This window comes from Genypterus blacodes, unplaced genomic scaffold (genome assembly GCF_046128005.1).
Source record: "Genypterus blacodes isolate CSIRO-AG114 ecotype Tasmania unplaced genomic scaffold, CSIRO-AGI_Gbla_v1 ptg000020l_1, whole genome shotgun sequence".
NCBI classification, from domain to species: Eukaryota; Metazoa; Chordata; class Actinopteri; order Ophidiiformes; family Ophidiidae; genus Genypterus; species Genypterus blacodes.
Window position 1 is genome coordinate 757,985 of NW_027466833.1, and position 16,649 is coordinate 774,633.

Genomic DNA, 16,649 nt, shown 5'->3' on the forward strand with positions numbered 1-16,649 from the left:
CTCTTTGTTTTCTGCACTTCAGAAGGCAGCGTGCTCTATGAAAACGCTCTCCTCCATTTAGAATGTATTTAATCTGACAAAGGCAAGTTGCAGACATGGCTGTTGTGTGTGTTTTTTAAAATGCACGCTTGTTGTCACCTGCTGTAGAGCAGAGATTTGTCGACTGTGCTGTTAGAACCCTGGTTAAAAGCAATGCAAATCTGTCAGCAGAAACATCTCAGATGGTGCTTGTTTTCTTCCCACATTCTCTGTGTTTTCTTTTGCGGGGCTCAGTAATTTGTCTGAAGTGTTCCATCACTTGGCAATAGCAGTGTGGGATTAAGACGGCAGCTGCCGTAAATGAATGTAAACACAGCCTTCGCGCCTTCAAACAGCGGCCTCCAAGACTTGGCCTGCATATCCAAGGCGCAGCGTATGGGGTGTGTATGGAGTGTGTGTATGGGCCCTTTCATCCTGAAGAGCATATCTAGCACAGTCCTTGATTTATCAAGATGAATCACTATAGAAGCCACTTCCAGCGTATGCCATGCTCTCTTATAGAAACATATCGCTTAATCCACCCCAAGTTACCGGATGGGTGGCTCTTAGAATGGGCATTTACCTCTGAAATTGGTGTGTATGCTCAACGTTGCATGCATCTAGTTTGCATACAAATAAAGAATTATGGTTGTCGTGTGGCAGGTAGACTAAATGAGAGGACCAGCTGTCTTGATGTGTTCTCATCAGGCAGAACAGATTTCTCTCTCTCTAGCTGAGTGAGATAAAGTGGTTTTCTTTCTTTTTTCTGCAGTTAATAATTACCAATAATCTATTCTATCATATTTCAAGATCTCCTACATGGCTCTCAATTTTAAACAACAATTAAAGCAATTAAGACTGTCGCGTTTGCAAGCCATGTTTCATTCTGTGTGAAACGTCCTCTCCCTCCTTGTCCATATGGTACTTTGCAGCAGTGACATAAGGACAGCTTGGAAAAAGGAGGAGAGAAAACGATATTGCCTCTCATCCTTAATCTGTCGTTTACCGCGTGGTGTCTTAACTAACCAAGCTGACTCGCAAGGCTATGCTTAAGTGGCAACCTAGTCATATCCCAGGATGATGAGAAGTGCTGCACCCAATCAACGAAGAAGTTTGTTTTCTTCTGACAAGACGCTTTCACGCGTATCAGCTCACGCTGTGAATACGATTAACACAGAATAGTGTTCGGAGGGCATTTCCATGTAAATCTCGATACTACTCCAGCATAAGTGTAATTGGCTTTCTTGTCATGGAGACATATCAGAACACACCATGTTAAATTGAAACAATTAAAGGCCTCAAATGATTTCTGTTGTTCTGTGACAAATGCGTGACAGATCCCTGCTATTGTTTGCCTCGCTTTGCATAAAGGTCTCGTGTTCAACAACTGTTTAAATGGGACTGTTCAGATGACAGATCGCCTCAGACTCGGGAGCTGTTTCACATTATCGCCGCCAAAAATGGGGGGAAATCCATAACAAATGATGTGCTCTAAAAAATATCTAACAACGGCGGCGGCGGCGGCGACGACGTGGGCTCAGACGGCCCAAATGTGATTCTTGGAGCACTAGATTAGCATGGATGTTGTATTTATATTATCACAGTTAATAAAAGAGGGCCTAGGTTATGTAGCTTGGAGTGCTAATGCCATTATAAAACTGTAAGGCAATTACTCTGTTAGCTCTAGCCTGAGGTAATGAATGCATTTAGAAGCATAGGGCCATTAGATGAAGGTACTTCAAAGAGCACAGGAAGAGGGATTCATTTAAATACATGGGTAATTGCTTGACATGAACACATTTGTAATATTTTCTCCTTGTGGATTACACAAAGAATTGGAAAAGAATGGGCTTATGCTCATTTTGGGAGGAAAGGAAAGAATCCAAAGCAATCAGCTTAATAATAAAACAATATTGAGTTTCCACTTTTAATTTCATAATGAATCTAATTTGTTACAGAAGAGAGAAATTGAGTGTGATATAATGTGATATCCAGTCTATTTGTCCATTACTGCCAGAGGGCACAAAATGGTATTATAAATTGTCTTTTTTATATTATGAATAGAAAATTGTTTTATAACAAGATCTTAAAAAGGAGGGTGAATTCCAAAGTCTCTCTTCACTTAACGCCATGCCCGCAAACCAATCTCCTTTCTCATCACTTGACTGCTCACACTTATTACTTTCATATTCACCCTGGACTTTGCATTGAATTTTTATATCTCCACTCCTCCCACAGGGTCAGACTGTCATCTACGATGTTGTCTTAGAATTACGAGGTAAACTTCAATCAGAGGCAGCTTCCCCCCTTTTTTTCTCCGTGTAGCAACAATATTAGCGTGCATCCCTTGCTATCCATGAGCACTCCCATATTGGCTTTCTGTCTCCTTACAATTACCACGTGTCTTACTGGTCCCAGGGAGAAGGCTGGTGGAAATCAATAGCGCAGTAATATTATCAACTGGAGGGTGAAGTCATGGGAGGGGGTGTAGAGGCGGTGAGTGGGCTTGGTGTCGATTTGCCTTTCTGCTAATGCACACCGCGCGTCCTCCAGCTTTATCTTCTTTTTATAGAGTCTCCCTACCTCACCTGCACCCTGTAATGGCTGCTCTCTATATGCTGCTTCTGTTCTCATTCCAAACCTACATGCCAGCCTCAGCAGCGCCTCGGGCTGCTTTATTGGGAATGTGCTTTTGACCCCGGGAGCTGACCCTCAGATGGCAAGCTTAACAATGACGAATCACTCGGCGGGATCATTTACATGCCCCCTGAACCCCATATTTGGGTCCATTAGAGAGCAAATCAAATATTTATGTTGTTTATTGGAAGTGCAGGGTTTCATCTCACTCCGTGATTGTTTCATGCAAAGGCTGGGAGACCTTGCTATATTAAGTATACACACACACCCAGGAAACTAATCTTGGGCTCAGTGTCAAAATTTGTCTCGCAGCCAAAGACGCTTTGTATTCAAGGTTCCTTTGCAATAAAGCCGTGTTTCTCTTTTGTTCCTACGCTTCGGATTTTTTTTGCAAAATTGAACCCGAGCGGCTAGATTGAGCGCTGATGCGCGCGCCGGCCGAGTAAGTCATGTGGATATTAAAGGTAAGTGTACTTTACCTTTACTACGTTTACAGTTGAAATTAGAGTAACATTTCATGCCTGGATGTTGTTTCCTGTCTCCACGGGGACCGGCTCTAATTGAAACACTTCATATACTGAACCAGGGACCGGCTGTGATGTCGTATTTCTTCACATTGACTTGGTCAAACATCTATAGCTACCACACAGTCTGCTCTTTATTAAATTGTCCGTTGGACGTTAATGATATTGCTGTGTTGCATGCTGGGATTTAATAGATAAGGTCTTTAAAGGCTTTACAGTATTATTAAAACTCAGAGGTGGTCACCAATTTACTAGGAGCCGAGGGGTTCTGAAGGCACTAATCAGTCATATTATTATAGTTGACACATCTGGAATGCCCGTCATCCAAATGGGTACTGGCGGGGTAGCAATTAGCCCGAGCGCCGATCGATTTTATCAACAGGAAGTGGAATGAGTAAGAGAATCAAAGGGTTTCTGCGGGGAAATATTAGTTTTTTTATCAATATGGGAAACCTGTTTATGTGGCGCACACACATGCACACACACATTGAGTCTGGACCTGACATGGCTCCGGGTTTCTTCAAAAAGAAAACAATAAAGAAAGCCTGGGCGTAATAACATGCGCTCTTTGTCTATTAGCCGCGCTAAGACGAGGGGGTTTACGGCACAGGGTTCTGTAAACAAAAGATTAAACCAAATCGAGCTGTGGAAAATGAAAGGAAAACATGAGTGGGGTAATGAGGGTGCAGACGTCGTTTCTGACCAGATTACCATCTCCACAGACTACTGGAGAGGAAAACGCCTGATTGAGCTATTTTACCACACAGGGAGTTTACGCTTCTCAACACACACAAAAACCAATACCATTACCACGCTGGTTAGTGGGGACGCCACATATGTGAGGCAGAGCCGTTAGGAGCGGCGGTCACACTGTTCTGCGTTGATGGTGATGCTGTTCTGCTTATTCTCCTCAGATTCCCCGACCAAAAAAAAAAACAACCCGGTGAGGTGTGATGTTTGATATGCGGCGGAGAGAAGGGGGGCGCACTGACCTTTGGTAACCTCTCAGGGTCACCGGGGTGTCTGGGGATGACCTTCTGCAGCCTCTGGAAGCCATAGTCGATGGTGGGCTCGTTCAGGGCTGAAAGGGAGAGAGAAGACCACAATTAAGAATCCTTCCAGGGGCCGGAGACAGAAACTAATTGAGAAATCTGTTAGAGTTTGCGGTATAAAAGCCTAATTTCAAAGAAACCTCAGGGGCGAGGCGATGTTTTATGAAACGGCGGCGGCTCTGAGGGGGGGCGAGCCACAGAAAATGACACGAGCTCCTCTGACTCCTCGTGTCACCGAGTGTTATTCCATTAACAGCCGTGATGACCTACATCAGTCTGAGAATCCTTCCGAGGGCGCCTCCCCCTTTTTATCTGCCGGAGAATATTGACTACAGCAAACTACATAGCGGGGGTCTTTTAATCTAACAGAGCTTTAATAATCTGTGAAAGGCTGTCCACACATTGATCTACAGTAAGTTGCTGTCATTTCACCCCTTCTGAACCAACTGTACTGCAACACTGGCTCCGTGAAATACGGCGGCGGATCCCACGGAGCCATTAATCTCTCCCACCCCTCAAATAGTAATCTGGGGCACGAGGCATATTGGGCGATGAATCAGAGGCACAAAGTAAATGAATCATAACCCAGACTTTGGTGAGAGCAGGGCGTTTTATGTCTGACAGTCCTAATGGGTAATTGAAGGCTTCCTTACAGCTCCGCCTGATTCTAAACAATCATGTGTACACTCATAGGCAGGACGGGCGAGGGAGGGAGAGAGGCAGGGCAGAGGAGAGGGAGGGAGGGAAGGAGGGAGGGGGCAGGAAAGGAGGAGAGCGGTGTAAAGGGGGAAGGAACGACTTAATAGAGAACATCACTTCTCAATGTAGATATCATTTTCAGGAGAGTAACTCCGCCGAGCGAGGCGCTTCATAAATCAATGGCTTTCTATGGAGACTAATAAGAGCTGCCTGCCTCTATTCATTGTTCAGCCTGTAATTTGGCCCATCACTCATTACTCAGCATGTAATTTCAGCATTAACACCGCACAGCTCGCTGAACCTGCTGAACGCCAGAGAATGCGAAAGCGAGCAAACGCACACACCCCCCGCACACACACACACACACACACACACACACGCGCCCAAGCAGCCGGGCTCACGGAAAAGCACGAGCCGGGAACGCCGGCGCCAGGAAAACCCGACCGGCGTTTCCGTCTCTAACTCTTTCCTTTTGTTGTTGTTCTTCTTCTTCTTTTTCTCTCGTCTTGTTGTTCACGCAAACAAACAAACGCATGCACGCACTGTACCTGCTCACACACACACACACACACAATAGAACACATCCCCTGTACAGTAATTGCCAGCTCGACCGTGATCAAACGGAGCAATTATGTGTTCAAGCATGGACAATGCAAGGGGATGAATCAATAGAGAGGATCTAGCTTGCAAATACAGACACACACACACACACACCTGAATAAATCCCACGCAACACAGCACCATACACGACTGGAAATGTGATTTGACATGTCATCATGCATCCTGAAACGACAAAGGTTCCACCGCCGAATGTGTGGGAATGCCATCTTCCCCTTAATAAAGGATTGATCTGCCGTATTGATCGTACATGACAAGGCTGTAGTGAGGAATTTGCACCTTTTCTTTTGTTATTTCCATCCCCTTTCTTATGTATGCACTCTGGCAGTCCCATGCACACACGCACAGGCACACACACACACACACACAGGGGCGCGTGTACGGACGTGAGTGCACACACACACACACACACGCCCGCCCGAGCGAGCGAGTGTATGTGCAACCCCGGCCCTGCCAGACCCCGCTGCTCAGTGTGATGTAAATTGTGTATGTGTAAAAAGCACTCCATAATCAGGCCATCCATCATCACAGGCTGTCAGTGGGCTCTCTCAGGGTGATACATCACGCTCTCCTGTCCTCTGCCTCAGCTGGGGCCTGCACAACCCGCCGGGCATGCTGGGAACGCAGCCGGAGAGATGTACAGTACAGGACGAGACCTAGGGTTGGGGGAAAGGTGTTCCGCCGTTTGATGTGCCTTTGCGATGGTAATGATACCCGTCTGCGCACGTGGACCGCCAGAATTTTGATGAATGTGATATCCGGAGCGACTACATTAAAGCGCTGTATGGTATTCTATATTACAGAAGAGGGTTCAGCTCAGGCGCCTGTCCCTAACCGGCTCTCCTGAGTCCAGGGTCCGGTCCGGCCAAATATCAGGCGTGATCTCCCCGCGTCGACACGCCCGCCGTCTCATCTATCATGGAGATGATCTTTGTAACAACCCCGCCGTAATGAAATTGGTGACACACACCGCCATCTGCTATTGATTTCATGCAAATGCTTTTGACAGCTGATGGAGACTTGCATTAGCGCTAAACGGTGCTGTCAGTTGATGAGTTGACAGTTTTGTAGTCACGGCATGTACGGCGGCGCAGACAGACACAGACAATGTCAATAATCCCGTAAGAGCCGCTGATGATATATACTGAGCACTTATGTATATTCATCCTGCACAATAAGCCTGCAGCTTTACCTCCTTTCATCTGTTCATCAAAAGTTATGAATCTATTTTCCTGAAGAATTAGATTCTCCTGCCTTTTGAGGTTTTTCCTTAACAGATTTTTACATTTTCTCTTCCAATTTTCCATCAATTAGCACTAAATCTCACTTGTAGAATGTCCAGACTGAGGTGGATTAAAGCTCCGTCTTTGTTTTGTGATGTTCTGCTCTGTTGTTGCTGTAAACTGGGTCGGGTGTGGCTCAGTCTACAAGAACGCAGAGGATCTCCGGGGTGAAATAGTCTGAACAACAATAGTTTAATAATTTCTATCGACTAATTTGGATCCCTTGAACGTTTTCACAGGTTCCTCACTTTGTCCTTAACTTTACTTTAACTCCGTTCCCAAACATCCAGCGGTCCAATCCGGCTCTGTGTGTTGCCCTTGCATGACTCCTTGCATGCCAAAATTAGTTCAGCCCTCCTCGCCCTTCCCAATACAATACGCCGAGGGAGGGGGTAGGGATAGGCTGGGTGGGGGGGGAAGCTAGGGTGTGGAGAAGGAGTGTGTGCCCCCCTCCTCCCCCCCGCCCTCCCTCTCCATTCCTCCCCCCCTCCTCTTTCTGTAAGGGTTCTCAGTCGCTGCAAGGAAACATGAAACCCTCCACACACATCCCATAAATCCTGCACTGGGTGGGGAGACTAGCTGAGGGGAGGAGGGACTGAGGGAGCTAGGGGTGTGTGTGTGTGTGGTGGTGGTGGGGGGGGATGCTGGGGGGTGGGGCGGGGGGGTCACTGGCACGTTCCAGTCACGCCCGCTTCCCGGCCCGCGGCCAATCAATACCACTTTCCTGTTTTAGAGGCGGGTAATTATGAGGTGGAGAGATTGTGTGACCTCTCACCCCTGCTGCATTACTCGCCTGATATTAAGATAAATTGCCTGATTTTGGGTAAACATATGCTGCAATTCAAACTGTCAGCACTGGTTTGCTCAGGGATAATTTGTATTGATCTCCTGGCTTCTTCCCCATTTTGCTTACTGACCTCATGGATAATTAGAGAAAAAGAGACACGGGGAGGTAAGGCAGGGTTTGCATTTGAATACTTTGCAGGGGAGATGAAGAGAGTCGGGGAGGGAGGGGGGGAAGAGAGGAAGGGGAGGGGGGGGGGGCATTATGGACTAATAGAATTTTCATTTTCTCTCATCTTCCGTTCCAGCTTCAGACAGGTTAGATGTGTTGTTCAGTTACGTCACTCATATCTTTTTTCCATGATTGCGTTTACAAGTGAGGCGATCGACACCCGTTGGGTTTGTTTCCATGGTTTCATTGCCGAGATGATTCGAGTCTAATAGAGGAGACAACAGAGTGACAGCAAGCGTGTGTCAATTGAAACAGCTGACAGCTAAAAGGGGAATAATTATTGCCACATTTGAATAAAATGAATACGGTAACTGATTTCTTGACAAAGGAGCCGGCTCGCTGCAGAATGTGTGTGTGTGTGTGTGTGTGTGCGCTCTTTCTTCGCGGAGATTTGGATGAAATTTTTATGAATATTTCAGTAATTTTCACACTCTGGAGAGTGAATGATCGTGTTTCAGAATATGAGGAATTGGAATGCATGACTCGGTGCGCAGCTGCGACCATATCGCTTCCCATTTTGAATATCGCACACGCACGCGCGCGCACACATGGCACGGCTTCAGTGGAATAACTCTCCCTGGAATGTGCACTTCCCAATCTTGTTTTGATCCGACGCCTTCATCCACTCTGTCGTCCGTTTATGCCGCTAACACATTTTCTCTGAGAGCTCCTTTACGCCGCCGACGCCACCTCAGACTGGCTGCTTTACTTAAAATGTAGAGTGGATGGCGTGTTACATGGCATCTGAGCTGCTCTGCTGCTCCTTCTCCATGTTCTCTAGAAATAGGACATGAGTAACCGCTCTGCAGGAACAGTGTAACATGGCCGACGTTGGCAGATAGAAGTGCTTACATGGCAATACACCTCCATGTACCCTCCGTCTAAGCAAGTGGATTGAACACATGTATTGACTTACAGTATCAGGGTATAAACATAGGGAAATGTTTGAGCAAAGCAGTAAATTTAAGGGAAATTGTTCCTTGTTAAGTCTACGAGCCTGAATGGAAGCTTGAACAGCGCGCTAGCATTCCTGCCAGCCATTACAGCTTATTACGATAACTCTATCTTTCCAGGAGATAAAAACCTAGCCTTGTTGCCATTTGCCAGCTATTACTTTCGCTAATTATACTTAACTGCTTCGAGCTTATCTCCACTCCTCCTACACCATTGAGCAGTTATTTTTTTCTTTCCCCTTAACACAAATTAGAGGTGGAGTGGGAGTTGGAAAGGGGGAGACAGATAAACAGCGCAGGCAGAAGTTCATTCAAGTGTTATTGCATTTGTGACTTGTCAAACAGTCTCACTGAAAGCCTTCTAGGCACCTGCAGTCTGTTAGATGGATGCAGTTGAGAACAGCACCACCACACATAATGACCTCGTCCTGCTGATGGATAGTTTTGACTTGTTCGCTGGAGACAGAGGAAGAGTCAATATCATCTGGCTGTTATTGTAAGGAGTTAAACTGGTTTACTTTATACAGCAGGGCAAGATGATATTCAGACATCATGCTGCCGCTCCACAGTGGGTGCAGCACAGATGTGTTCCAGGGTGGGAAGGATAGAGAACACGCATGCATACGGAGAAGACGACACCCTCAAAAACCAAAGCAAAGTGGAGTTTTCACAGCAAACGCACGCAAAACCAAACCTCAACCGTTTCCACACTGACCATATCACCTCCTTCCACTGCAGCCCAGTAACCACTGAGTGATTCCATCTCCAGCAGTCTCGAGATGAACAGGAAATTAAAATTTCAAAGATCTGCAGTTAAGATAAATCAATGGAGACAGATCAATGTTCATTGAAATTTCATGAACTTTGAGCCAATACAGATGAGAAAAGCCTAGACAGTTACAGTCTCCAGCAGATATTGCTCCTGTAACAGATAAAATGTAATTAACACGGTTAAAAGGGAGCAATGTTACAGATTGCACATCCATAATTCCAGCCTCCCTTCATATTGGTCATATTATTAGAAAGCGGCGAGGACACCTGTTCAATCCTCTTAGATGACATCTAAAGTATTTGTGCCACTTCTCTAAGGACGCCGGTGGACTTTCACACATTACCGGCCAGCAGAAATCAAATGGGTTCCCTTCACAGCTGATTGCAAGCGCAAATTAATATTGTAAAATGAAGATCAATACATGGACGGGGCGCAGATCGATGACGGCTAAATTACGGCTGCGTTTTCCCCCCCTCATTCAAGATGAGTTGTGTTTTCCTCTCAAAGTCAATACCGCGCTGCCTCCCTCATTCATTTCTCAATAAACTTGCCGATGAATTTCAATCAAAATGCGGCGGAGGAGCAGTAGTGGGCGGGGGGGGGGGGGGAGTTCTTTTAAAGCCCGTCGGGTGTGGATCATGCTGAAAATGGGGCAAGAAGAGGAGGAGGTGTAAAAAAGAGGAAGAGGAGGAGGGGAAGGATCCTGGTCTATCAGGAGCCTCCCCCACACCTCCTCCGTCCCTCGTCCTCGCAGGGTAGGACCGATGCCGCGACTCGGCGAGGACGATCCATTTAAAGAGCCATTACAAAACACAGCTCTAACGATACGCGGGGACAAAAAGTAAAGGTCCAATTAAAATCAAATCAATGTGCTCTATCCTTAACGCGGGAAAAGGGGGAAAAAAATGAACAGGCACTTTCATTTTTCTCTTGAAAGATACATTTCACAGGGAGAGAGAACGTAACGGGGCGGAGGGAGGGGGGGGAATCAACCGCGAGTGCTTATTTCAATCAATTTCCCGGAGCTGGATTTCACAGGTCACTTGCTGATAACACGCTGTGGAATAATGCCACAGTGTGCTGCTCAAAGCCTACCTGACAAGCTGCCTGACAGTGGGGGAGTTGGAGCACGTGTCACGTCAAGCCCTCTAATTGGACACAAGGACCTTCCTCCCGCGGAACCTTGTCGCGCTCCACACAAGCTCTCAAGGCCCTCAAACCGAGGCCCGTCTAACTTGGCAACGACTTGTCTGCTCCACTCCTGCGGCGCTCGCGCTAAATACCAGGGTTGTAATGAGACAGGCAGGTATGGGGATGTGGCTAGTGGATAACATGCTTTGACACATGCTAAAACTGTTGTGCCAACTGGTTACAAGCCATTTGACTGTGGCGATGACATTTATAAATGCCTTTTTCATCCTCGACTCGCCCGAGTGCTTCACACGGCGGGGCGAAGTATTTTAAATCCGCTGTGTTAGTTGTGGAAAATATCTAAAATACTTCCTTACACTTAGAGGATTCAAGACTTTACATGGAGGGATTTGGTGCCTTTCCAAGTCCTACACCAAGGCTGATCTGTTTACATACCTCCCTGAATGCCTTTGATTATAGCATATCTTTGCTGTAGGTCACACCCCGCTGCTGACCAGCAACCGCCTGGCGTACCAAACCCAGCCCTGCAGGACAGGAAATGAAAAGGAAGCTCTCCATCTGATCAGCTTCTGAGTCTTGAGACTTCAAAGCTCTCCGTGACGGCAGGGTGGAGAGGAGACGTAAGGACAGGACCATTCCAGCGAAGGGTCCGATCTGATCCACTCCCCTGATAAAAAATGTCTGTGTGTGTTTACGTAATTTTTTTTTTTTTAGGGAGGTTTGAAACTTCATAACAATTTTTGCCGTCTTTCTAAGAGCGGAACAGGAAGTGGGTTTAATTTTGGATTTGGGAACTTGCTATCGCTATTTGTGTCTCTGTTTTGCTGCACGGAACACTTGGAGCAAAATCTCCTCTAAAGCCAAAGTAAAGACAAAGACATTATAAGTGATCTGCAGCAGTTGTAGCTTAGATAAAAAGAGACCTTCCTCCTGCTCTATCAACATCTTCCTTTTCCATCCCTTACACGGCTGACATTTCTTGATCTCCCCCAGTATTGAGTGAAGCACACATGACCTCTTTGTCCTTATGTTGATGAATGACTGCCTCATACCCATTTTGTCAGATTTTGGTGCAGTGGAGTCGATAGCGTCACCTTGACAAGGAAAGTTTGTGATCCATCAGCCCTCAAGGCTGTCTGGCCCTCGACTAAGGCCTGGCAAGAGCAGCTCGCTGTATGGGGCAATCTGCTCCGTCCAAAAAAATCCTTCACCCAGTGTGCTCCGATCTTCGCGAGGTCGAGCGAGTGGCGCTTGTTACCGCCGCTTTACAGTGGGCGGGGGAGAGAGAGAAAAAAGAAAAAAGGAAGAGGAAAAAAAAACACTTGACTTGTACTAATAGCTGGGAAGCCACGCTGGTCACCAAAGGTCTGAAGACGAAGCACCCTGTCAGTGCCCAGCTTGGGAAATTAGCAAATAATGTTCCCTTCCCCCTGACAAATGTGTGACAGCTCGCCTTCGCCAATCATTCTCTCCTAACGTTATGATGCATGTCTCGGATCCCCACTGGAGGATACAGGCGAAGTTTACTGACCCTCAATTTACCCGTGACAAATGGGGTCCTGGTAAATGTGCGTTTTCTGGGGCGCGGAAGGGGTTCATTTTAAGCAATCCTGGTTATATGGATGTCACTGATTAGGATAAATAGTGGCTGAGTGTGTTAGGACTGCTTGCAGAACCATATTACCAAGGGCCTGCATCATTGCCCCTGGAGGGGAGCTCTCATGGAAACTTGGCCAAGATAGAAAACCAAAAGCTCTGATGCAATTAGGTGCTTAAATTGGATAAATTGTACGGTCAAAGTTTTTATTTATGATTTACTCCTTCATACAGTACTCTAACTATGCGGTAAAAAGGTTACAGTGGCTGCAAATGAGGTTGAAAATAGAGGCTGTTTGTATGGAAAAGTGTCAGGTTAAACAAGCGCCTTTCCTCTGGAATAAAGCGCTAAGTATAATAGAGTCATATCGACGCTGGTTGCAGCTCGGACTTTCTGGTTTTGATTTTCTACAACCTTGCTGACAGTTGGCTCCACCAGCTGTCCTTACCAATGGATAACCAATACATGGATTAGATGGAGGACAAGCTAGCGAGCTCCAGGGGACGAGGCTTTGTTACAAAGGTAGAAGGTAAAATAGCAAACATGTCGTTTCTTTAAAAATGTGCCAATTAAAAGCGGTTACCAGGTATTTGAACCCCGCCGCTGAACAACAGGCTAGTAAAGTTTTACGTAGTATATCTGTGTGTCTAATTAGCGTTTTATACATTCAACAGTCAATGCCAACAGGATTATTTGATATACACTACAGGGTTCTCTCTCTCCCCCTCCCTCTCTCTCTCTCTCTCTGAGAATGGATTGTGAGTTTTGGAGCCATTCCAGGCTAGGAACCTGACTGAGGACGTGTCCCTCCGCTGTCGGAATTGACTGCAGTCTCCTCTATGTTGACTCTCGGTAATTTGTGATAATTTCTTAAATTGAGCGAGTTAAATCTCCACAATTAGGGTGGCGGTGCACGGAGAGTCAACATGAAAAAGAGGGTCTAAGAAGGCTCTCCTCTCAAGGCTGGCGCTCTGGAGTCACGCTTGAAGCACGGCGCTTTGATGGCCGGACCTTTGATATGCACATGTTGCTCTCCAATATGACACTGGAACGCTCTGTGCCTTTCAAACGGCACCGTGTCACTACATGCCCTTTCCGGCCCACCTAATTTGCTATTGTAACTGGAGGTCATTCCTAATCTGTGTGAGTCGCTCGTGCGCGTACCATTTGTTCAAGAGCTGTAACGCCGAAAGCGAAGCTGTTACACGCTTCGACGTGAGCCGCTCTCGCTCTGAAATGTGCCGTCCAGTCTCTTGCATTTGACCCGTTCACATTGTAACGTTGCATAGAGGCAGCTAACATCGTATCACCTAGCAATTAGCGTACGTATGGATTCGGTTATACCTCATTCTATCGCTGTATGTTCTGCCGTTTCATTCTCTCTGGCGTCAACCCTTATACAATCAGGGTTAGCCACACAGGGAAAAGCAGAGCGGACGAGCCGGACTTGTCTGTTGGTGACTTTCTCTTTTAATTCTCCGCGCTAATCAATTGTACCGCCATTGCCTCCTGGGGTAATTGTATCTTTATACTAACTGGAAGTGAGAAGGAACCCAGGGAAGACAGAGAGGAAGAGCTAGGGGGCGGCGGCAGGCAGCAGGGGGGGGAATCAACAAAGATAGAGAGAAGGGGACACGTTTCCCCAGTAAAACCTGATGGTAATCATCCCAATCCGCTTAGCCTCTGTGACTAATGGGGTCTGTTCTTAAGGGACCTGGCACTTTCACCGGGGTGCTATAGAAGCCATTAATGTCTTAACTTATACACCTTCTCAGGGCTCCACACTAACGCGCACACACACTCGCAATCACACTTCCTCTCTTTCTCACACACACTCAGGAAAACAGACAGACACGCACGCACACGCCCGCACACACACACACACACTTGCACGGCACACTACACTCCCGTTTCATTATCCCGGTGCCTTGTTGGCCTCTGCTCCGCTCCTGCTAGGGAGGTTAAACGCAGGAGAGCCTGGGCCAGACTGCACGGTTGGAGGAGAAGGGGACGGATGGCTGGGGGGGGTGGGGGGATGGGGGAGGTAGTAGCAGTGGAGGTTTTGGGGAGGGCAGGGGGTGGGGGGGGGGCACTTGATGAGAAACAGCTGCCCCGGGTTGGGGTTGGGGTGGGTGGGGGTTCTGGAGAGGGGGGGGTCCGGCCCTCACTTTGCAATTCTGCAAAGCGCTCAAGGCCAGGGCTGTGTTGGAGGCCTGGGGGTGCTAGGGCAGAGGGAGGGAGGGGGGTAAGTGAGAGTGAGAGTGCTTGCTCGCTCCCTCGCCCCCCGCCCTCCCTCTCCGTTTCATTCTGCCCATCAGAGTTGGAACAGACAGAGGCTTCCAGGTCAGACAGGCTGCGACCCCAGCGACCTCTGTCTCCTCACCAATGATGACAGATAAGACCGCCACTTCCTTCTGTTAGCCAAGATAATCAGATCCCTTACTTATAGTGTGACACTCGCAAAACGCACACTTTTCTCTCAGACACACACACAGACGTACTATCTCTCTCAAGCGTTTGTATTAACCACACGTGAATTCCTGCTGACACACTCGCACACGTAACAGAGATATTGCTTTTTGTAATCTGATTCATGAAAAAGGGAAAACATGAAACCACAGTTAGTCTTTGGGAAATCTGCAAAATGAGCCGAGCACATTATCTATCTCGCAACAGGGCTGATAAAGAGAATTGGCAGAATGAGTTATCCTGACAGCTTGAGTTTAACAGAGCTTGGCAGCGCCCTTGTACGACGGCGGGTCAGAGGGAGATCGGGTTGCACTTGTAGGAGCCCCCTCCACGAAACACCTTTCCGCTAGCTGTGCAGATCTCACACGTTTAACATTCAACAAGCAGAGGGGGGGATGTGGGGGGGGGGGCGGGCGGGGTGCCTGGCCGGGTTCATTATTAGCATTAGCGCCCGGACATGGCGGGCCAACAGAGGAAGGGAGCCAGAAGGATAGAGAGGAAGAGAAGGGGTTTCTAGACTCACCAGTGTAGACGAATCTCCCAGGGGCACCTTTGCAGAACTGCTTGGACTTGTAGGACAGCGTGACTTCCACAACGCCGGGGATGTGCCGGGGAGGAGTCTGGACACGGATGGCGTGAGGAGTTATCAGCTGAGGTAACGGAGAGGAAGAGAAGAGATAATGAGCCCTCTGCTCTAATAAGTCGTGGGAGAGATTGGAGTTCCATAACAGAGCGGAAATCTAGTCAGGGTCATTAAAGTTAGCCAGATGTCTGTGTTTTCAGATGTTTGTACCTCGCTCCATACGAGCATGGTGCCGAACACGACTTGTAGGCCGTCGAAGAAGTTGTCCCCTATGATGATGACGGTGGCTCCTCCGGTGGTCCATCCCTCACTTGGGCTGATGGCCTTGATGCACGGGGTGGCTGCTTATGCAAGACAAAGAGAAGAGCAAATTCAGCACCCGGGCTTCAACACGCGCTGCCCTCAACGTTTCACTCTCTCCCACTCCCTCTCTTTCCACAGAGACATATCACTGCATCGCCATGTCTCTCCCACAAAAGACATATCATGGAAATTGCCCACCCCCCACCCAGGAAAATGATGGATTTGTCCTTTAAGGCACGAGAATCAAAATCATTTATCAGAGCGCTGGAGTGGTGTAGTTAAGCAGACCCTTCAAATGGTCCACTTCACAAAGGCTAAACGCTGGGCTCACCAGGAAAATGATTTGATGGAGCAAATTATGTGTCAGGGCAAATGTAGCTATCAGAATTGATTAAGCATGCGCCGGCGTGTACAGTAAAGATTTCAAAGTTGAACACGTCGCAAATGAGTCAAGAACGCCGGCCGTCAAAGCGGAAACGACAAGCTAAAGCTTTGCTGCTTCACGCTTATTTCATTACCTTTGTTCTGCATATACGCCGACGATAACACGTTTGAGGCGTCGTTTCAGGTTTCCTGACGTGAAACGCGCTCATGAATTATTCAGATTTTTGGTGTTTGTGTGGTTTTTTTTTCTTCTTTCTTTCTTTCTCTCTCCCTCCCCTTCTCTCTTTTGGTGATCGATTCAATCCATTCCGCGTTGTTTATTACAATGCTTTTCATCTGGCGTGACTTCTCGCGACGTGCCTCCGCCATTCATCAACGGTCCGGGGGTTGTTATTATAATCTAATTTGAGTGATCTGGCGCCTCACGTTCACTGTCATTTGATGCATTACCTTAATATGGCGCTCAGCAACAACACCATGTTTACAACAGAAATAGCATGACAGCCCGCCATAAAACAGCAATATCAAATTTAATCTATTTCCATCAATATCTTTTAATACACCATGAATTGTGCATGTTTTTCCCTGTG

The 16,649-nt window shown here is 47.3% G+C and overlaps 1 protein-coding gene across 6 annotated transcripts in view; it reads right to left on the reverse strand.

Annotated features, from left to right (window-relative positions):
• Positions 1-16,649, reverse strand: part of LOC142991667 (transcription factor COE3) — a 71,171-nt gene that overhangs the window by 5,816 nt on the left and 48,706 nt on the right. For 4 of the 6 annotated variants that reach the window (XM_076141761.1, XM_076141758.1, XM_076141760.1 and 1 more), the window contains exons 9-11: positions 15,583-15,716; positions 15,313-15,439; positions 4,172-4,260 (exon numbers count right to left, since the gene is read on the reverse strand). In XM_076141761.1, the coding sequence (XP_075997876.1) occupies positions 4,172-4,260; positions 15,313-15,439; positions 15,583-15,716 (350 nt within the window). The remainder of the gene's footprint in view (positions 1-4,171; positions 4,261-15,312; positions 15,440-15,582; positions 15,717-16,649) is intronic. The other 2 variants (XM_076141762.1, XM_076141759.1) reach the window with 1 other exon arrangement.